Source organism: Anabrus simplex, chromosome 2 (assembly GCF_040414725.1).
Source record: "Anabrus simplex isolate iqAnaSimp1 chromosome 2, ASM4041472v1, whole genome shotgun sequence".
NCBI classification, from domain to species: domain Eukaryota; kingdom Metazoa; phylum Arthropoda; class Insecta; order Orthoptera; family Tettigoniidae; genus Anabrus; species Anabrus simplex.
In genome coordinates, this window is record NC_090266.1 from 656,169,928 (window position 1) to 656,194,056 (window position 24,129).

The 24,129-nt window shown below is 38.7% G+C and overlaps 1 protein-coding gene across 3 annotated transcripts in view; it reads right to left on the reverse strand.

The window, feature by feature from the left end:
* LOC136864326 (A disintegrin and metalloproteinase with thrombospondin motifs 4) overlaps positions 1-24,129 on the reverse strand; it is a 644,921-nt gene that overhangs the window by 225,829 nt on the left and 394,963 nt on the right. For all 3 annotated transcript variants that reach the window (XM_067141158.2, XM_067141157.2, XM_067141159.2), the window contains exons 8-9: positions 13,909-14,141; positions 5,832-5,984 (exon numbers count right to left, since the gene is read on the reverse strand). In XM_067141158.2, the coding sequence (XP_066997259.2) occupies positions 5,832-5,984; positions 13,909-14,141 (386 nt within the window). The remainder of the gene's footprint in view (positions 1-5,831; positions 5,985-13,908; positions 14,142-24,129) is intronic.

A 24,129-nucleotide genomic window follows, 5' to 3' on the forward strand; every position in this document is an offset into this window, starting at 1 on the left:
TGGGAGAAAATATTTCCTAATATGTCTCAAGTGCAAGGAATGCATCAGTCTTCACACCTACCCCTACAGCCAGCCATTCACCTCCGCGTACCTCAGGGCCAAGAACAAATGGAAACGAGAAGGGATTGGAAACAACAACTTTCTGCTTCAGTACAGAATTATCCTCCCAAGTAGTTCTGTGCAAGAAAAATATGTCAAAAGTGAAAGCACCACAGTGTATTTTCAATTCAGCTAGTAAACAGATTTGGAAAAGACATGTTTACAACAGATGGGCATGTTTTATTTTGTAAATTTGCAGTGTTAAAATGATTGCAGAAAGGAAGTTTGCTGTACAACAGTACATTAAACATGAAAAAACAACCAAAAGCTAAAACAAGTCTTCCCATGTTCTTCTGGGTGATAATTTTAATAATTTTTAATAATTTTTATTGATAATCAATAATAATATTTAATAATTTTAAGTTCCTACTTCTTCTACTACCACTATTCCCACATCTGTGGGGTCGTGGGTGCGAACTGTTTCACACATAAGGATTTGGTCCTATTTCATGGACACATATATGGAGGGATGTGTGATTATTTATAAAAATGTCTAACGATCCACATTTTGACTGATTTGGTTTCTAGTACAATAAAACAAACGAGCAATTGGCTATGTGGTTTGGGGCACGTAGCTGCCAGCTTGCATTCCCATTGTCGGCAGCCATGAAGATGGTTTCTGTGGTTTCCCATTTTCACACCACCTTAATTAAGGTCATGGCTGCTTCCTTCCTGCTCCTCGTCCTTTCCTATCCCATCGTCGCCATAAGACTTATGTATGTCAATGTGATGTAAAGCAAATTCTAAACAAACATATAATAAAAATCTTGAGATCTCAAGGTGGTGGTGTGATATTTGGTCTTTCTACGATTCTTTAAGGGGTGTATGTTAAAAATGAGGAATGTCCCATATCATTCAAAAATTCTATGAACCCTATCTATATACAGTAGAAGTCCGTTACAGAGAGAATTCATAACAGCGAAAAATTTACTCGCTATAACGGATTGTCATTATATGCGATTTTTGTATAAAAGTTGGAAAACTCTTCACGCACTTTAAAATCGGTGTGAAACGGCAATCAGTTTGTTCAAAACTTGCGTTTTCGCAGATGATATCCACACTATGGCTTACTTGTTTGTAATTTTTCGCAATGCGATACTACGTGAAAGTGTATGTTTAATTTCATTCTGAAAAAAATATATAGTACCGTATTTCTCCGAATCCAAGATGAACCCCACTTTTTCCTTTAAAAAATTTAAATCAGGCTCAAAACGAAGTTTGTAAAATCATATGAATGCCTTGTTGTACAGTAGGCCTACGCATTTTTAGACGCCGAACATTGACTTTCGTCACGCCGTATTCTTTTTTTTTTTTTGCGGCTGCACAATTATTCTTTATTTCCGCAGGTTTAAGGACCATTAACTTAACATTGGCATCATAATACCAAAGAGAGCATTTTCCGACAGTACCTATTCCATGCGTCTCTACAATACAACGATCCATCAGGAAATTATTCTTGCTGTCTACAAAACTGTTACTTTTGCGCAGCGTCAGATATAACCGGCTACCGCTACACACACGTCTCACGTGTCGGGTTCGGCCAAATTCAGCGGCTAGCGATGTATAGACCTAATCGCGAACGTTGAAAGTCAACGAACGAGTTTATTGCGCCACGGTGTGGCCATTCCGCCCTTGCGTTTTGCGTGCACATACCTCACAATTTCATCTTCGACTTCTTTAAAGCGTCCTTGTTGCGGACCACTGAATGAATTTTTTGTGCAGTGCGCATTTTTTTTAGCTCTTTGTCTTCACGCTAACGCCAAATATTGGCTTTAGTTAGGCCTATGCCGTATTTTCTTTCGGCTGCACAATTATTCTACATTTCCGAGTGTTTAAAAAACATTAACTTAAAATTGGCATCATGATATCGACTAGGACCCGTTGAAAATTTGCCGGAAAAACCTTTTCCACGTATCTTTACAATCACGAAAATATTCCTGCTGTCTATAAACCTTAATTTCACTAAGCATCAAGTACAATAGACGCGTTATGACTCTGCCACTGAGTAGCCATGGCTCTTCTAAGAATTCGAAGGGTCGCATGCTTTGATGCCATTCTGCAGATTTGAGAAACACACAGGCTCTGCACGGAACCGGTTGTCGCGGCTAGCGATGTGTGGTACCCGGTAAAGAGCAAAGAGGCGGTCGTTTATTGTCAAAGAGTTCTGTGCGCGTGTGAAAAGAAGCAGCGTGGTTACCGCGGTAGTTGCCAGTGGTATCCATTAGCTTACTGTTAGGCCGCGAATGCAACAACCCTTGAGTTTTCGCATGAGATTCTGAGAAAAAAAAAAGTCTTGGATTCGGAGAAATACGGTATCACTCCAGAGATTTCTGTAGCAAACACCTCAGCTTTCTTCTTCAAAACCTAACATATATGTAGCCTATCATGAAAACATATTTGAAACGCATGCAGAGAAATAACCTCCTCGCGAAAAATTTACATGTAAATAGCCGTAACTAGACGCGAGAAGATATGAAATATTTAAAGTTAAAAACTCTGAAATCAGTGATGTAGGTACTTTGCCATATCTTGAGGTGTATCACATTCTTACTTAATTTCCGTACCGTATATAACATTAAAATGAAGATATCGTTTACTTCAGTCTTTATTTTTAACGAGCTAACAACTGCTATCGGCCACGGTATTTACGCATTTATTACGGTACGAAAACGTGTTTTCCTCTTTCATTTCAAATTTTCTTTAGAGAACAGCAGTCGATGGGTATTACTAATCAACTCCAACATCGCCTTTCATTGTCAACGAGAGAGCTCGCAAATGCACGAAGTGAGAAAACGATACCGTACCGAAGATGATCGATAGCATTTTGTTGCAAACGTTTCAGTTTTCTTATTCAAACAGCGTCACGCATCGTAACTTAACCGTACTATACGTATGATGAAAACACACTTCAAGCGCCAGTAGAGAAATTATACCTTTCGCTATAAATTTTCATAATAGCCTTTCCGTAATTTAAGCAGACGCGACAAAATATAAACTAACCTCTGAAATCAATTAAGCACTCTGCCATATCTCGAGGTGTATCTAATTCTTACTTAATTGCAGTATTTAGCCTCAAAATTAAGCGGTCGTTTAGTCAGCCTTAATTTTTAACGAGTTAACAACCGTTATCGGATACGTTATTTACGCATTTATTACGAAAATATGTTCTCTCTCATTTCGAGTTTTCTTTACGGAACAGTTGTCGACGGATATTACGAATCGACTCCGACATCACCTTCGAATGTCGACGAGAGAAATCGCTAGTGCACATAGCGAGGAAACGATGCCGAAGGTAATCGATCGCATGCAATATCATCGCTGAGGTGCTTAAATATCGGTAACGGAAAAATTCGCGCGAGCTTAATCGCTCGTAATAACGGATGCGCCAGTGATAGGGTTCTCGCTGTAACCGAAGGACGATACACAGTTTAATATAGGAATTTTGAAGGGTCAGAAAAAGTCATCGCTATAACGGAGTTCTCGTTATATGCCGTACTCGCTATAGCGGACTTCTACTGTACATGAAAATGTGCCTGACAAAATCAATCAAAATTCTCTAAAAAAGAAAATACAAAATATTATGAAAATGTGCAATTTCCAACCATTGCTTAGTTACATTTTATACCTTTCCTGAGAACTTTGGACTTCTCCTATACATTTCCGTTTCTATCTCAAGTTGTAGTGAAGGATATCAATAGAAAGTTATTATGAACTAAGATTACTACCAGAGCTCTTGAGTTAACTCATAATAGTCCTAGCTACTGTTATGAAGCACTGGTTCTGTGCTCTGAGCAATGAGCTATGTTAGAAAGTGAGCATGGTTTAGATCACAGATGGTGGACAATGGCTGCAGATGACTGTGTCCTGGCTCCACAGATCTTAAAGGACAGTCACGTTACTGTAACTTGAGATAGTGACAGTGATGATACTATGCTGTAGATACTGAAACCACCGGGCGAGTTAGCCGTGTGCATAGAGGCGCGCGGCTGTGAGCTTGCATCCGGGAGATAGTAGGTTCGAATCTCACTATCGGCAGCCCTGAAGATGGTTTTCCGTGGTTTCCCATTTTCACACCAGGCAAATGCTGGGGCTGTACCTTAATTAAGGCCACGGCCGCTTCCTTCCAACTCCTAGACCTTTCCTACCCCATCGTCGCCATAAGACCTATCTGTGTCGGTGCGACGTAAAGCCCCTAGCAAAAAAAGATACTGAAACCAGACTTAACTGTAAATATAATTGAATCCCATTGCTCCTTGTTCAAATACTCATGCTGCTAGTCATAATGTTAGTCAAAAGCAAAATCAAAAATATACTTTTGTGCAACTTTAGGTCACGTGATCATAAGCTACAAGACCTACAGTTTATTTCTCAATCTGAACCACAGGAAGAGACTTTTAATTTCAAACATTCCATACAGATTGACTGGGAATCTAACCATGGCCACCTCGGTAAGAAACTAGCATGGACATTGCTGAGTTATTACGCCCCAAATCTACAATCCCTTGAAAAACTAAGTATATTGAGAAATGCAGGCATGCCAGATTTTATTTTACCTGAAAGGAATTCGTTCATGTGACAGTTAATCTAGCAACATGAGTCTCCACTATTTAAGCATACATATCAGCTGATTGTGCCAGGATTCAATCTTACTACCACTGGCAGTGGATTGAAGCTCCTAACCAACTGAACCAAACAGCTAATAAACCTTCTGGAGCAATGTGGGTTTTGTACATACTTCCATAAAATGGATGAAAGGCGCCAACTGAACTTCCAGAATTTCTGCCGCAGGAGATAACTTAACCCTAAGCACTGGAGCCTTGCTTTAAATTCTTCTGGCAGGCAGAACATTTCAATGACTAACAGTGGAATGCTATTCTGATCACAGATAAGTCTATGTTTAGATTCAAAACACCAGAGGTAGGGAATGGATGGAACCTGAAGAGAATTTGTTACTCCCAACAGATGTCTGTGATAACTAGATCTGGAAGAAAGTCTATCTTAATGCAGGATAGCATTTGTACTAAGGCCCAAACAGGGCTAGTGCTTGCAAAACAATGTTGGTTGCTGAACTTGCCATGCTATTTATCCCCTCCTCCAGAAGTAGATGCTTACTCCAGCACAGCTGTACACAGTTTCATATTGTGTGATGCACAATAGTGTGTTTTCAGGAAATGTTGAATCTAAATCCTGGACTGGGCAGCATAAAGTCTCAAACTCATTCCTATCAAGCAAGTGAGGGATACACTATCATCTGTTTGACTCCTTTTGGTAGTACATCTGGTCAAAATTACATCAGAGACGCAATTGTAAGCATGCCTTGAAGCTCACATCTATATGCTTTCACTTACAGCGGACGCCTTCTTAACCCGCCGACCCTGAGAAGAATGTTGCTTGCAGTTTCCTATGGTCGCGAGTGCACATTCTGCCTCACAACATGCCCCACTTGCAGACAAGATGCGTTTTGTATTGCTCATGGCTTACAATAATTTGTCAGACTAATACATTTCAAAATATTATTTAAAACATCTTAAATTAAAACATAGTACTATAAAATGTTGGATAAGCCCTTTATTTTAATATCATTAATTAACCAGCCATTTTGTTTTCTGAACAAGGGTGCAGTCCTGAGCTTGCCGGTGAAGAGAGCATTCCCTGTACTGCAGAACACCAATTTTTATAACAGATTATTTGAAGGAATCAGAATACCCTGATTATTTAAAAAGTATACTTACACATGGCCAATTTCATGTGCAATAGTAAAGGCTGCACTGAGACCATTATCTTGAACAATTGCACAGCTTGAATTTGTATCACACATTGTTCCAAGTTCTGCCAAGCCCAATGTTTCACATTTATATTCAGAAGGACTTCTACAGATATTTTCTCTAGAATAAAAAATAAAAGATTTTAGTTAAACTGAAATAACAGAAGGCCAATTTAAGTATAAGTGCAAGTTAGTAACATATTTCTTTCTTTCTTTCTTTCTTTCTTTCTTTCTTTCTTTGATGTTCCATGAACCAGTATCTCTTATAGGGGGCTTTACTGTATGATTTAGATAGGGGACAGTACTGTATGATTTAGATACATATTTTAGGTGGCCTAAAGAAACAGTTACTTTGGAGAAGTAGACTTTCAGTCCAAACTCCTGAGTGTGGGCAAGCTCTCTGCTTCACCTCTGCAGTGAGATGACCTACTCTAACTAAAGGTGAGTATGGCAGGTTCACATTAGAAACAAACAAGTCTTTCTATGACTCACTTGATGGAGATTAAAGCACTTTACGCATGAGGGAAATGGTAGCTGTTAATATTACAAATGAACTCACAGTAGAGCATTACTAATTGTTTGTTATTGAATGGAACAGGGGTGTTATAGTAATGATGAGTGGATGAATATGCCATCAGTGTATGGGGAATGTAGAATAAATGGATGGCATAATTTACACTTCATTACCTGACAACAGGGATAAAGACATTGTGGGAAGGATTAGGGTAGCAAGAGAAAGTGATGCACCTTTCATGCAATCAAGGGTGCAAGAAAGCATTATGAAGCATATAGTACTTTGTGTGGGTCAAAAGAATGGTTATTTTGAACATATTTGGTAAATAAAATGGTACTCTACAGTAATGAAACAGAACTGTTTATTTACTTTTTTCTTCATTCCATTGCTTGAGGCTTCCACCTTTAGAGTCGTTCATCCTGCTAACAGATAAAGCAGAGCAGTTGCCAATACATCAGGATTTAGGACAGAAAATCTACTTCTCTGAAGCACCTGTTACTTTATGCCACCCAGCTTACTGAGCTGTACATATCTGAAGACTGTGATACTTTAGCCAATAGATAAAGAGTATGACAGAAAAGAAACAAATCACATGTATAGATAACAACACAATATTATCTTGACAAATAAGAGAGTAAGAAAATAGAATTAATATTTGAAATATCTGTACTGATGTAACACACATAGCTTCTTTTCCACTAATATATTTATAGATATAAATGGAGCAAAACTGGTCAGTTGACTTAATGAGATAGCCCAGCTATCTTAAGTGAACAAAAGCAATGTGTAAAATACTTACAAAACACAAAATATACAAATGGAGAACAGCACCATTAATTATTTGCATCATTTAGTCAATTTAGTCTTCTCCTTCTTCCTCCTCTTGCTGGCCTTAATTTCCCAGTTATCTAGATTCACCACAGTGTAGATTGAGTCCATTTTTCCTGCCAGAAGTCTTTCCTGATGCCAACCCCATGTGGAGGGATATATACATTACTGTGTGTTTCTGTGGAGGTTGGTAGTGTGATGTGTAGGGACACTCCAAACCTCACAAAATTTTCAAAAGTGTTAAATATGATGGGAGAAAGGCACATAGAACATGTGTTAAAAATTTAAATGTAATTTGACACACTGTCTATTCATGAAATTTTGACACTTCGGGTCGGTATATGAATTTTTAGATTTACTTGTGAAATTTATCACAACGTTATCCAACTTTTATTAAAACCTTTTCAAGAAAAGGCGCGAAACATTGTCGGTGAAGATACGAAGATATATGGAAATACCCGAATGTGCATGTGTTTTTGTTTATTCTGTGATTCCTATAATATAAAGTTCATATCCTAACGACCAAGGCACGGGCGCGTAACACATAGTCGTTGGTTTGGTAATTCTGTGATTCTCACTTGAAGCATTGCGTCATGGGGTGGCTTGTTTTCAAGTGCTCATCAACCATTTGCACGTTCTCCTTCAGTTCAATTCCATTTGATCAGCAGCAAGGATAAGTACGCATGCACGCTAGTTTATCGAAATAGTTCACCATCCCACCGAAAGCGAGCTTAAATGAATGAATAAAACAGTTCTTGCAGGATGGAATGAAGAGGTCTGGAGAAGTAATGCTCTGTAGCTTTTACAATAAAAGAATACTATGAGAAACTTCTGACTGTGTAAAAAAGCACATTTCTAGCTACCACCACGTGGAAGCAGCAAAGACATGCACGTAGCAGACAACAAATAATGAATGCAGTATCGGTATCTTATTGCGTATTTGTTTTGTTGCATTCTGACCAAGTAGCATACAACAGAGATCAATCACTTCCATGTTAAAACTTTGCTTGAAAGATGCATGTGCAGTGCACAATACAGTTGCTTTAAAGCGGCGACATATGGAGAAAATTCACCTTAGATATTTTTTCTATGAAGCTTTTCTTAAACTGCATACTCTATTAGAAATTAATGAAAAATGAGTGAAGGAAAAGCAGCACGACTGTAGTAATTCTGGAAGGTATGACAATTAATCTTATTTGTTTCAAAGCATCTTGATATAGCTCGGCAATATTGGCAAGGATTTTGTAACATTAATTTCTCGCTTAAGCTGTGAGCAATAGTTATTAATCCTTAATATTCAATCTTCTTCTTCTTTTCCTTCCACTTCCACTTTTCCCGCAGCTGCGAACTATGTCGCACAAGTGGATTTGGCCCCCGTTTTATGGACGAAAGCCATTCCTGCTGCCAATCCCCTCTGTGGAGGAATGTATTCACTATTGCGTGTATCTGTGATGGTTGGTTGTGATGTATAAATTGTACATAATTTAATTGCACAGATTAATTGTTTGCTTCTGACTTTATTAGGCTGCCAAATTGTATTTTGTCTCTTCAACCGTAGAGAGGATGATATCAACTAACATTCCCTTGGAAAAGATAGATCATCCAGCTTTCAAGGAATGGTTGAAGAAGAACGTACTAGGTGATGGAGACCTTCCAGGAAGTAATGTTCTTCATACAGAATATTTGCCTCTCTTGGCAAACTCGAGGAAGGAAAAGGTTGTTATACCTGTACAGAACAAACGAGTTGCTGTCATGTGCCATGAAACAACTGACAAGATGGGAAGACTTCCAGATCACAGGACCAGTATGTGGTGGCAGTGAATGGATGGACATATGCTGGAAGAATTACAGAGGTACTGCAGGACAGAAAGTGAACTTTGAAGAAGTTGTAGCCTTAAACTGACTCGACCAAATACATGGCCTCGTGTTTGGCTCGGTTGTCACTCCTCTTGCCAGATGACTCTCTTCACATTCAATGCTGGGCATATAAGGTCAATCTGGTTGGTGTTGTGATGAAAGAATGTCTGTCATCCCTGAACAAATTAGTTGTTTCCGTTAAGCAAACATTTCTTCATGCCAGAAAGACAGTTCCTGTAGGAGAAAGAATTGGGGGCTGGGATGTTTCCAATTCTTGTTACCACAAGGTGGAATTCCTGGCTGGAAGCAGTTGAACGGCTGGCAGATAAGTGGGCCATTCTTTTCGAGTTCTTCCAATCCAATGATGGAAAAGAAACATTCACCACTCATCTTCGCATGTGCAGAATATAATGAAATTGGAGTTACAAGTGCTTTTTGTGCAACATTTTTTTCATTAAATCCATGCTTAGACTGGAGACAAATTCCAAACCAATTGCTGAAGAAGTGTATCCCAAACTTCAAAATTTGAGGAAGCGTTTACAAGGGGTTGCTGGATGCCCTGAAAGGTGATCTCAGTGGCAGAGCGATGGAGGAAATAAAGAAGACTGCAGGCCATATGCGTACAAAGTTGGACAACCTGATGCTGGGGGACAAGGCCCGTACATTTTTGGAGCCAGTGTCTCAGCTCTTCTACAGGCAGAATGTGTTGTCACAGTCTGCAGCAGGAGATAATTTGAGGGCCCTATTCAGCAAAACACCATCACTGCAGGGTATTCCCATTGATAAAGGAGTGCTCGCACATAGGGATCTTCAGGATATTCTGAAGAAGAACACTGAAATGTTGGTGGAAGATGCTCTTCAGGCAGTGCGTGAGGATCATCAACCCTTTGTCGATGGTGCATTAAGGGCACTGTGGGTTCCAGTATCAAATGTAAATTGTGAAAGATTCTTTTCAATCAATTCTTGTGTGTTGACCAATTTCAGAACTAATTTTATACAGTAATTACAAATTTGGAATTGCTGCCATCCTACAATTATGAATGTAAAGCATGAAGGTAGCAGGGAGGTTAAGTTTGTAAATATCATTTTTGCCTTTATGTTTGCAATTTCTGTCTTTTGTAGTGATAATTTTGCAGTTAAGATATAAATATTTGAAAATACTGCCTGCATTTTTATATCCATAACAACCACAGCTATTTGAGATTCTGAAGGTGATTGGGATCAGATACCGAGAGAGAAGAATTATCTACAATCTGTATAAAAATAAGTGATAAGAATCGAGGGCTTTGAAAAAGAAGCAGCAATCCGGAAAGGAGTGAAGCAAGGTTGCAGTTTGTCCCCTCTCCTTTTCAATGTTTATGTAGAACAGGCAGTAAAGGAAATCAAAGAGGAAATTGGGAAGGAAATCACAATCCAAGGAGAGGAAATAAAAATCCTGAGGATTGCTGATGATATTGTTATTTTATCTGAGACTGCAGAAGATCTGGACAAATTGCTGAATGGTATGGACAGAGTCTTGGGTAAGGAGTATAAGATGAAAATAAGTAAGTCCAAAACAAAAGTAATGGAGTGCTGTCATACGAAGTCAGGTGATGCAGGTAATATTAGATTAGGAAATGAAGTCTTCAGGGAAGTAGATGAATATTGTTACTTGGGTAGTAAAATAACCAACGATGGAAGGAGTAAGGAGGACATAAAATGCAGACTAGCACAAGCAAGGAAGACCTTTCTTAAGAAAAGAAATTTGCTCACTTCGAACATTAATATAGGGATTAGAAAGATGTTTTTGGAGATTTTTCACTGGAGCGTGGCATTGTATGGAAGTGAAACATGGACGATAACTAGCTCAAAAAGAAAGAGAATAGAGGCTTTTGAAATGTGGTGTTACAGAAGAATGCTAAAGGTGAGATGGATAGATCAAATCACGAATGAAGGGAAATCGAAATGGGGAGAGGAGATCAATTTGGCTAAATTTGACCAGAAGAAGAGATAGAATGTTAGGACACATCTAGACACCCAGGACTTGTGCAGTTGGTCTTTGAGGGGAGTGTAGGCGGTAAGAATGGTAGGGTTAGACCGAGGTATGAATGTGACAAGTAGATTAGAGCAGATGCAGGATGTAGCAGTTACGTAGAAATGAAAAGGTTAGCACAGGATAGGTTGGCATGGAGAGCTGCATCAAACCAGTCTATGGACTGATGACTCAAACAACAACAAGATCCACATTATTGAAGAATTTGTCTTTTAATTTTAATTACCTACCCAAGAATGTTCCCTTGCTACTCAAGAAGTTTTTCTCTGTTTTACTCAAGAATTCAGCACAATTTCATTCAAGAAATTCTAGTGTCCCCAGTGATGTATTATATATCAATAAATATGTGTACTAAGTGAACAAGAACATGCAGCCCTTGACCAGGAGAAATTAACCAGATGTGGCTAAAATCCCCAGCACAACTGAGAATTGTACCCAGGGCCCTATGAACCAAAGGCCATTATGCTGACCATTCAACTAAGGAGCCAGACTACTGATTCAGTTCAATAATTTTATCATTCCTTCTCAGTAGGGTATGTAATTCTTACAGGTACACATTCTGATTATTGATTCTGTGAAAATACCAACTGAGGTGGAAAGGTCATGTAGCTGTAAGCTTGCATTCGGAAGATGGTGGACTCTAGCAACAACAATGGCAGCCCTGAAGATGGTTTTCCATGATTTACCATTTTCACACCGTGCATATGCTGGAACTAGACTTTAATTAAGACAACAGCTATTATCTTTCCAATCCTAGCCCTTTCCCATTCCAGAAACAGTGGAAATTCATAGGCTACTCCGCAAGGATTATGACATAATTTGTTACTTTAAATGCTGCTATTCTCACCTAAAAATGATTGTGGAAGTGAGATGTGTTCAATACGCTTGCCAGGGACAAACCCGCCTGCCCCTAGAAATATATTTACTTTTATAACCTAAAATAGTGGTCCAGGTGCCATTATCCATTGTTCCTGCCAAAGATCATGGGCATTGGCCAACGTTACCAACCACGGCAAAAGAAAAAAAACTAAAGAGGCCCTCGAAGTTTGAAAGTGTCATGGCGTTGGACAATAACCTTACACTTTCTCAATTCCTCCTTTAATCTCAAAGCTTACAGCGAGAAATAAAGGTCATTTATTAGCTTTAACGTATTTTTGCACATCCAGGACAATCTCCGTCATGAAGACAGTGGCCCCTTCGGGGCCACATTCCCTTGGAGAGGCTCCTTTCTATCGCCATGGTGCATACTGTCCGCACAGCAAGGAAAAGAGAAAGTATAGCCAAATCAAACCAACAACTAACAGTTGGCAGCATTGCTATTCTACTCACCTCTACTTACCTCAGTGCTACTAGTGGAAATCTAAGTATTAAACAAAGGAGAGTCACTTTGCATGCGCCACATAGTGTTGCCTCATGTTACTAACATTGTAGAGTACCCTCCAAATCTTTGCCCCAGAAACCTTAAATGTTAAACGTTAAACCACTTATGCACAGACAATCAGTGTTGAATTTAATGCATGAACAAGTAGCATCTATACATTTACCAACCACAGGATTGAAAAAAATATGACATGCAAGCACTGTTTAACAAATGGTATTTAGAAATTGTGTACTACACATAGATTTCATGACAATAATGCAAGCAAAAACCTACTGATAACATTATTTCCTTCCTCTGATGTATATACTTCTATTCATGATATGCTATTTTATTTCTGTTGATATTTATCGTTCTCAATGTGATTTTATTTTGGTGTAGACAAATATCACACAAGTTACGTTCACTCCCCTTCCTATAAATGAATATTTGCCACAATTTGTCCTCTTGAATCACAACTTTATCTTCATATTGTTATTTTTCCTACTTTTAAAGGCACCACTCAAACTTATTCATCTACTAATATCATTCAAGCCAACTCTCCGCTGACAGCTCGGAACATACAACTTGCATGTTATAAATTTCATGATTGGTCCGTATTGAACTGTACATTAGTTTTTAAAATGTTACATAAGTTTATTAGGATCAACCTATTCAATACAGTTGGGTTCTTAAAATTAAGATTTACATCTTGTTATACGAATTTGATGGGACATGTTTCGCCCATTATATGGGCATCATCAGCCGTACTCTCATGCTTAAAAGATCCTGATTGCTTTAGTCAAAATGTTACATACAGAAATGTGAGTATTATAAAAATATGTGAAATTGTTGTGAATTCTTACATGACAATTTAAAAATGTTTGGAAGAAAAATGAATAATGTTGGTCAATATCCCATCAATGCCTTTAGTATATTCCCAGAAATCATACCTTCCCAGCTGCTTTTCTAGCTTTCAACTTTTGTATCTTTTTGTAAATATATTTATTTTCCTAGCTAAATTTCTGTAGTTTGCTAGTATTCGTCACTTCCTCAAACCTTATGGCCAACATACTTCTGACTAAATATGCCTGCCTTCTGTAAATCCTCACATATACATTCCCCTTGTTCATTTATGATTCCTGGAATGTCCTTTCTGTAATCTGTTTCTGCCTTAATGTACCCATGCATACTCTTCCGACTTTTGCATGTGGATAGCGGTAATTAATCATGATTATGATTACAGTACAGTGACTAAAATTGTGAGATGACCATTCAGAACAGCTAATGTTGTAAATAACTATTCTACAAGTCAGTATTCATGCCACTAATTTTCCTATCAAATTGTTCTAAATGATGATGATTATGATCTCAGTAGGTTTATTTTCAAAACAGCAAATGAAATATAAAGCACTCATAAAATTTATTTCTTTACATCGGACTTTCAGAATTCTTACCTTGTCAGCAAGAGTGCAGTGTCATGATGTTTGGGATGTGAATCATCATAAGGGTTGTGTTTCCTCTGCCAAGAACAGAAGCTTCTCATTAAAGCTGTAGCTGATGTTCCATCATGCTTCCGGCCATATGGACTAGTGTCGTGGGAAACAAACTGAAAATCGCCATCCACCAGTGTGACAACCGCAATAGATATTGGGTTTCCAATTGATGGGTCCTTGTAAAGTTTTGCCACCTAGGATGAAATATTTTATAAAGCAGGTTATATGAGTAAAGAAACTGAAGACAATTTTCACTCAGGTTTATATGGAAGCTAAGTAAATTCTGTTTGCAAAAAAAAAAAAAAAGATGCAATAACAAAGTACCTTAACTAGCTTTTAAGTATCTATTTAACAGCATTTCCTTAAGAGTTAGATGTTCTTACAAACCTATTTCCTGGATGAAATATGTTGTAGCACACTCAAATTTATCTACATCAGTATTACTCAACCACCAGTCTAAGAGCCAGTATGAGGCCCTGAGATCAATTTCAGGAAGTTTTAACCAAATGTGGCCAGTATGTATCAGCAAGATGCATTAAAAATATGTTTCTCACACGTCTGAAACCTTAAAACTCTGGTTACTGCAAATACAACTGATGTGGCTGTTTCCTTTTTAACTTTAAGCTCTCTTTATGAACTAGAGCTCTCCAGTATTTGGTAGAATCTTATCTGTGAATAACGAAATGGGGATAAAAAAGTGCTGAGATATGAATGACTAATTAAGGAGTTTGAATTTAACTAACAACACAACCTTTAAAATTCCAAACAAGAAAAAGAAAACTCAAAATTCCATGGTGCTAGAGCCCTGATGGACCTTAGCTTACCAAGCAACCCCTACCCAGCCTGAAGATCTGCAGATTAGGAGGCGACGTATGGTCAGAGCAACAAATCCTCTCAGTTGTTGTTCTTGGCTTTCTAGCTTTCTAGACTGGGACAGTTGCCTCACTGTCAGATAACACATCAATCGTACGCTGAGCGGACCTCGAAAGAGCCCTCAGATCATGGTAAAAATCTCTAACTTGGCCGGAAAATTGAACCTGGATACTTCAGGTAAGAGGCAGGCTCACTATCCCTAGACTGTGCGGCCAGCTACTAAGTTATGTGGGGTAATTACTAAATTTTATTGCTACTGATCTGACAAGAGTTTAAGAGATTAGCTAGCCAAGATGGTAAATATGTACTCGGTTCACCCACAAGGATGTGGGTTCAGTTCCTTGCCAGGAAGTCTAAATATTTAGAAACAAGTTGGCCCTGAGGCTTACTCAGCTCATACCAGAAATTAGTACCAGGTTGATTCTTGGAGGCAAAGGTGTTTGAGCATAGAGCTAACCACTCTGTCCCACTTAGTGCCAAGGTTGGGGGTAGTGGAGTCTTTTACCTCCCATTCTTCCAAGGACCTTAATGGCCTGTACAGAGGTGGCTTTGCTTTGCTGATAAGAGTTTGAATAATTGAAGTAAGCAATTTCAGATTCATATTTAGTACATTTGTATATTTTCCAAACTTATCTTTTATAGAGTTTTGTCCTTTGTGGCTTGTGCCAATTTTATAGTCTACTTATTATAAAATATCACAAATAAACATAACAATACACTCATTATTAAAATAATAATTGACTAAGGAGCATTCAGAATTGCATGAAACTTGATATGGATGATTGTAATGTTGATGTAAGGAAGTAGTTAAAATACAGATCAAAATTATAATTTATTGCAGAAAATTACAGAAAACTGTATACTTGAAGAGAGGCTCTAGTGCTCTGTAGGTTAACCTGTAGCTTGAAAACAAGATGTGATATGAGCATGCATGGAGGAGGCATACAGGATTCGTAAGATTTTCTGCAGCATATCTGTCCATATTTACTGCAACTAGTCCCCTAGAGTGTGTGTGAACACCTAGGCTGCTGAGATTGGCACCCAAGTTTGTCCCAGACATTCTAAGGGTAATGAATTTGGTGATCTGGCAGACCATGAATGTGAATGAATGTTGCGGAGGCATTCCTTGTTGTGTGTCGTGGGACATTATCCTACTCTAAAATTTTTCTGAAATCCCAGCCATAAAGTGTAACATATGTGGCTGCAGGATGAACAGTAGATATCACTGTGCTGTTAATATCCCTCATATCACTACTTGGGTTGACTGACTGTCATAAGCAATGGCCCTTCAGACCAGTGCACCAGCAGTGGGGGCAATGTGTCGTGTCACACCAAAAGCGGAATTGAGGCACTCACAGCGAGGCCACAAAACACGAACACAGCCATCATCAGTGCATAAGGAGAACCTGGATTCGTTCATAGCCGTTCAGGTTTGTCATTCATGACACCACTGTAAATGGAGACGACAGTGGATGGGTGTGGGCTACATAAGACTGAATTTCACTCAGTCAAGTGCCCATAGATGGTTTGGGCAGACATAGGAGCCTATAATGAAAGTGCTTCATGTGCCTAGATGGTGGACACAATAACGGTTGGATTTGCTTGTGTTTGTCGGACGATCAGACGATCCTCTCTCCCATTGGTCAGTCGAGGGTGTCCCGAGCCCAGCTGCTGTACTCTCATTTATCCACTATTCCAAACATGCCCTAACAATCTGGTGATACTGAAACAGCCTAGTTGATGGGTGATTCAATGATTCAACCATCCAGCCATGCGCATTTTCATAATGCACCCTTTTTCAAACTTTTAACTGGGCAAATGCTCTTCAGGTGCATCGTAGAGGTATGTTGAGTAGTCGACGAGATTGACACAACCAGAAACAGCATACCACTACATAAGAATAGCCTCTGTGAGCCTATATACAGACCATGGGTAGCAGCATGTTCATGACCTCTGGTGGTAAGATCGTTCAGCTTATCCTGTCAATATCCTACCACGTACTAATCATTTGACTATTTGCTGGAGATGTAACTGTATGCCAAGTTTTGCAGCAAAATGAAAACTCCATCCTCAACCATGATTTTATTTTTGTTGATGAGTGTACATTCAGTATTAAAAATGTGTACATTTAATTCGTGTGATGACTAGAGGATCTGGTTAACATTAATGGATCCTAAAAGGATACTGCATTGTCTATTTGTACCAGAGCTGGGAGTTTGCTGTGCTACAAATTCACTGAGGTTGAGAACTACTAATCTAGTGTAATGGACGATGAATGAGAGCAGAGGAAATATAGGGAACAAACATTTTACAGATAAAATTTAAAGAACAAGATAGCTGGGACATGGAAAGACTGCAATATATTGTGGATGAAACTAAAGTCATAGGGATCAAACATAGTACATTGTCTCATTTCAGGTTATATACTGCATAATCATCAATACATCTTTAAGTAGACTGTTGGTTTTTCATGGTGATTCATCAAAAGTGCAGGTGTTAACACACATAGAAGGTGCTCTACATTATATTCCATACACTATACTTCACTATGAGAGTTTTCATAGAAACAGTAAGACTTTTTGTTATTAGCAGGGCGAGCATTTATAGGCACTAAAAATACCCAAAATAGTTAGGTAAATGCACACTTGAAAATCACAAAATACACACTAAAATGGCAAAAATAGGCACTATAAACCATCTTCTTAGCATTTAAAAATATTCAGCATACGGTATGTTAATCATGCCACTTCGTTCTCAGCTAAAGGTTTTACACTGAGGAACAAGTGGTCACTAAAATCAAGAAAAGGTAAAATTAATAATGATGTTGATGATGATTATTATTATTATTATTATTGTACCGGAGGTACACCTTCTCTGGCCCGTGAAAATGCGCACCTTCTGTAAGGCCATCTATGTAAACAAATTTGAACTGTTGTATTACAGAATACTTTGGTCTTCAACGGTTTGATGTCTCTACCATAGGTTTAACTGCTCCATCTAGTGGGGTAAACTATAATTATTTCATAAAGAAATTTATATTTTTGATGTTTGTTAACCTGGTTCTTAGGATTGGTTTTTTTTTTTTTATGTATCAAAGTTGCCAACACTTCTGCTGGTTCCTTCTTCTGTCGAAATCAACCCATCAGAAACTTGTAAATATTTTCTCTAGCCAATTAAAATTGGGGGTGTGTAGAGGAACCCAGCCTATCATTAAACAGTTCTGCAAGCTTGCCATCAAAAATACTATAAAAGCTGGGTGCTTTAGGGCCGTATTGTCTGAATTGCTGCAGTTAATGTGAGTGTGGTGTGTCCATAATGAGGCAGGAGTGCGGGTGGCATTCTGAAGGGCCAGCAACTTAACATAATGGCAGAAATTTCATAAACATGTTTAGACGCTCTTGCGGATAGCTTGAAGGGAAGGTTTCAACCTTTCTTATGTATGTAAAGTTCTAAATTTGGTGGTAGTAGCCAGGCCCCTGTTCAACCCCCAACCAGAAAATACCAAACCAGAAGCTACACAGCCCTCAATGAAAACTCCACAAAAGAAACCCAGGTATCCCCACCCCTAAACCCCTGTTCTCAAAATTCCAGCCAATCCCTGTCGCCAGCACTTTCTCAAAAATCCGACACCGCATCTAACCGCAACTCTGAAATAGAGGACCACAATATTGAATACCCATTCACATATAAACGAAATAACTCAATGTTTCCAATCTCACCAAACTGCAATGTACTTGTCATTCCTCTTAGCCTCGTAGGACCTGTGCCCCTGAGTTGGTGCACAATACTTGGCACCATCAGAGATCTCATTCAAACCCACGTAGCATTAATAGAAGAAACGCATAACAATATATTAATGATTACATCTCTCCAAGACTATCATGGCCAAAAACTCCACACATAAATAATAGCACTTAACCCTTTGCAGTTCAATTTTCTGTCACATGTTCCAACAGTGTGGTCTAAATTAATTTTGCACATTTTTGCCTAGTCAGATTGAACTCAGAATTTTTATTAGTAATTACAACTATATTATTATTATTATTATGATTATTACCGTACATCATATTGCATAGGAATTAGTTTCCATAATCATTTTCGTCGTCAGTGCAGGAGGAAGGAACAACATAATAAACTGAAGTGGAGTGATGCAGATAAGCAGAACCTGCGGTCTTCTAGTTTTCTGACCTGATGAATAACTTAGTCTAGGTGGCTCACTATCATGAAATGTTACATTCCGGTTAACAATATTGCCATTTTCATTCCCATTTGTATGTACAGAAGTATGTTCAGCATTACTTTTACTGAAATTATCAAAACTGACCTCAGAAGCGTCATCATTGCTGTATGCTGTATCCCCTCCTATACCCCTGCCCATTACATTCATGTATCTTCTTGCTTTTGTAGCAGTCACTGGAACTTCCTCTTCTGAATCTTCGGAAACAGCATATGATGGTCCTGGATCATTCCGTGCTTCTTTTACGCACAGGTCCAGTCGCTGAAGATTCACTTGCAATGCTGGAGTTCACTACACCTTCATCTTCACTTGACAGTTCTCTAAGCTCTTCGTCTAATTCAAATAAATAATCATCGTCACTGCTGTCTAAATAAACGTGCATACATATTTCTTCTTCATTCATATTTGCCGATTTTATATCACAAATTCAATCGAGACAATTCGCTTTCACAGATAAACATGCCTAGTACAACACGTGTGCAGCACTACTCACTATAAACAGTAAACACAGCTGACAGGCCGCGGGTAACTATGACGACACACGGCTACATACATCTCGTATTATATCCATGGAGATAACAGAACGGCTTCTTCTGTGCATAAAAATTTGCTCTAGAAACTTCAGGGATATCGATCGACCTCAATCAGGTCAAAGAACTTCAATAAATAACTTCTCATGTAGAAAGAAACATACTGTCGAGGTGAGCTCGACGTTGGACCAGTTACAATACGCCATGATGTCGAGGTCACCTCAATGTTGGACCGGAAAAGGTTGAAGATGTCTGAAGACCCCTGATCTTTTGCCTTTCATACGCCTACCCTGACCAAAAACCAGAAGAAGAAGAAACCGAAGTAGAAGAAGACAGAGAAGTAGAAGAAGAAGAAACATCAGGGGATGGTCCTATATTTTGTGAATGCGGCTCTCAAACTACCTCACCACCGTCCCTAATGGACATCAGCACCCAAACCTCACTTCTATCCATAGAAAAGGAAATCCAAACCTATCCAATAATCACACAACCTGCAACCAGAGAACCCACTCAAACTGATTCTCTACAGTTAAAATCTTCTCAAAACTTTCACACCTCTCAACAGTCACTACCCTCGTCACAACCACAAACATCCCCCTCCGCTGCCTGCCAACCTGCACCTACCCAGAATCGAACCCGCACAAATTGAAACAAACCTCGCCCACAACCCTTACTAATTTTCATGTGCTACAACTGTCTTCATTTAAGCCACTCCATTGCAAGCTGCATAAATTAGACCTGCTGCAACAGATGCAGTGATCATCACCATCACACTGTCTACCCAGTCCCATGAAAACAGGCCAAGTGCACCAACTGTAAAGGCAAACATGCTGCCTCATATCCAGGCCGCCCATTCCTTAAAAAAGCAATAAAAGCTCACTACATTGTGAGCAAACACCTCTGTCACCCACAATCAGCTGATCAAGAACTTCCATCTCTATTAAACCTCAACCTCAACCTCCCTCCCACGCACTATCTAGACCGCACATCACAAACCATCCCCACTATAGATCTTCTAAAATATCTTCTCTCCCTACTAACCAGCACTACATAATTCAAGTACCCCACCCCAAGACCTATTCCCACCCAGAAATACTGCATGCCCCAATAACCAATAATGCATGCCTTAAATTATTCCCCTATAAACCTCCCAATAAGCACCCAACTGATGGCTAGCACATTTCAAAGTACAAATAAGTCTCCTCTTCCTAAGTCGCAAACATCGGCAGGTAACTGCCACCACCAAATTTCAATACCTCCACATTTGCCACTTCACTACCTCCCTGAAATACTGGAAATTAAGTACCAAATAAAACCACTAGTCTATGCTCTAAGAGCCACATGTCAGATTGAGATTAGGGACCCAATGAGGTCGGGAATCTCAAATAAATCCACAGCTGCCGCTCGAACCGGCAGCAGTCACTCTGGGAGGCTCAGGCTCCTCCATTGGGGGTGTGCCTGAAAAGAGTTTCACCACCTCTCAGGATGAGGACACAAGTTTACTTAGTACTGAAGATAAATTCCTTGGAAAAATCTGGAGTTTGTTGAGCAAAATCGCTCAGAAAAATATCTTCTGCTTGCCATTGGATTTAAAATTTGACAACTATCTACTCCCAAGAATACAATGCTCATTTACTTGGGGACTGGATGTTGGTTCTCATCTTGTTATTCACCTCTTCATTTATACACAACACACCGCAATGTTAACCACCAAAAAAACATGTAATGGTCAAATACATCCCTCCACAAGGGATAGCATTCAATAATAATAATAATAATAATAATAATAATAATAATAATAATAATAATAATAATAATAATAATAATAATAATAATCACACTCAGGTAGGAAAAGTGTTGGAGAAAGAAGGCAAGGAAGAAGATATATCTTGCTAATCATCACCAATCTCTTTGAATCAAACACAAGTTTGCATGGCCTGAGCCTAGTCTTTCCTCGATAATCCAGAATTACTCTCACATATGAGAGTTGTACTGTTGGCCACAATTACATTTGGTTGACTAACTATTAACAGTTATTATCTATCACCTGCCATACACATGGAGTTGAACTAAAATGAGACCTTGTAACGTTCCAGTGTAATTATGTTAATTTTATTATGTGTAATTAATTCAGGAATTTAACGTCATGATATTTATCTCGATATGTAATTTTATTATAATTCATGGTTGATCATTTGCTCACTATCATTTCATTACTTTGTAACTACGACTTGTAAACGAGGGCTGAATATCCTAATATTAACTTAGATTCTTGCGACATTCGTTTAAATTTAACTTGCAGTAGATTTTCCTCTATCTTGCCACATCACTGAGGAAGAAGGAAGGACAAATTTAGACATCAAATTCTGGGAAAAGCAAGCACGTGTTCAAGCGTTGTAACGACAGCTACTGTATTTCGACCAGAATAATTCAAACTGATCACCGCCTATATTTTCAAAGGAGCGTCATGTTGCCATGGATACTGAGTGAAAGGGCTAATAGAAGAACAGTTGATATCATGGTTGGGACCCATCAACTTTAATATCTGGAGTGGGGAGAGACGTGTCAACTGATTGGACCACGTGTAGCGACCTGTAATTAGAGCCAGAAAAGGTTATAAAAGGGCGTGTTGGAGCTCTTGGCATCAATCTTCTTCTTGATTATTCTTCTATCTTGTATCTCGCTTTAGGTCTGATAACTTGTCTTATGGTTGTTGTACCATAGTGGACTAGTGTGATAGTTTATCACTTCTACATTCATTACTTCGTTACCACGACGTGGTACTTAGGAATTTCTGAATGATGGGTGTATAGCCACTCTCATCAGGAAGTACGAACAGCTCTGTATTAGACCAGTTTATACCAGTCTAAGACAATAGGTAGTATTAAACTAGATAGAAATGAAACTTCAGTGCACATTTTCAGTAAAGTTGGAACGATTATTAATTGAGTATCCTCTCCACATAACTCAAGGAGGTTTTTCTAACTATGACTTAGGGCTCATCTCCAATATATGGGATAGAGCATAACAGGGAGTGATAGTTTCAAAGCCATCATCCAATTAGTGGTTGATGCAATTTGCAAGGCAGGAATGGTACTTAGCTGCAGATGAAGATATCTCAAAGACGACCGGTGATGTCCCAGCTACAAGGATGGAAGCTTTCCAAGGACCAGCAGAACAAGACTACATGGTGAGCAAGCGAGTTAAAAATATTGCAAGTTTTCGCGAAGTAGAGTCATTCAACTTTTTGTTAAATTCATTTCCTATTTTAAATTCAGTTCTCGTTAAACCGTCGTCATTTATATTCAATATAATAAATAGTATTTTCCTAGTTTACTTTAATCAATCTGCCTTAATTAGCCTTTTGATTTCTAATTCTCCTGCTTAATGATTAGTGTGATAAGAGTCCGTCCAAGCTTGATTATAAATTTTTATCTTTAAGTCATCAACTTAAAGATTGGCGCCCTTAGCTTGCATGGTTGCATTTCTCGTTCAATTATTGTTCCCAAAGAGGGGAAGTCACAACCTGATTATGCAATCAAAATACTTTTCTTTCCTATTTGCTTTACGTCGCACCAACACAGATATGTCTTACGGCGACAATGGGATAGGAAAGGCCTAGGAATTGGAAGGAAGCGGCTGTGGCCTTAATAAGGTACAGCCCCAGAATTTGCCTGGTGTGAAAATGGGAAACCACGAAAAACCATCTTCAGGGCTGCCGACAGTGGGGCTCGAATCCACTATCTCCCGATTACTGGATACTGGCTGCACTTAAGCGACTGCAGCTATCGAGCTCGGTCAAAGTACTTTTAAGAAAGCTTATTAATGATTGTTTCCTTAGACTGATATAGCATATACTCTCCACAGTTGGTTAGATGCTCTCCTTCTAAGCTCAGGATTGTAGCATGGAATCCAATACAACCAACTGGCATTTGAAAATGCTTAAATGAAACAGACCTGTGTCAGTGGTTTTATTGGAATATTCAACGGCACCTTTTATGAATGAAAATCTGGTACTCCAAACTCTCAAAATTATAGCAGTTCAAGTGACATCATTATCATTATTATCATCATTTCCTTCTCATTCCTCGCTTGGAAGTGGAACAATTGCCTCATAGCTCAACAATTACCCATCTACCTGGTTTTACCGACCTTTATTCAATATTGCTTGAAGCTGCATATCCATTTACTATTTATACCTGCCGGCAGTTGTCCAAATTAAGGAAGTGTGTCACTTCATATTCCATTGATTAATTTTATAAGAAATTTAGTAATGTTATCGTCCACATCATTTTCATGCTAAAAAATTGTTTTTGTGACCCTTTACACAAATTATAAAGTATGTAAGTGCTATTATGGTTATACAGAAATGTTGACATTGTCCGATGACTTTACTTGTCCCACTCCTTATGTTCAAGTACTCTCAATGACTATGTTTTGCTGTCACTGTAAAATGATTTTGTCGATGCTAGGCTGCACCGAAGAAATCTCCTTCGAAGGAAGTTTAGTTTACAATATTGCCATCACCTCTCACGCACATGG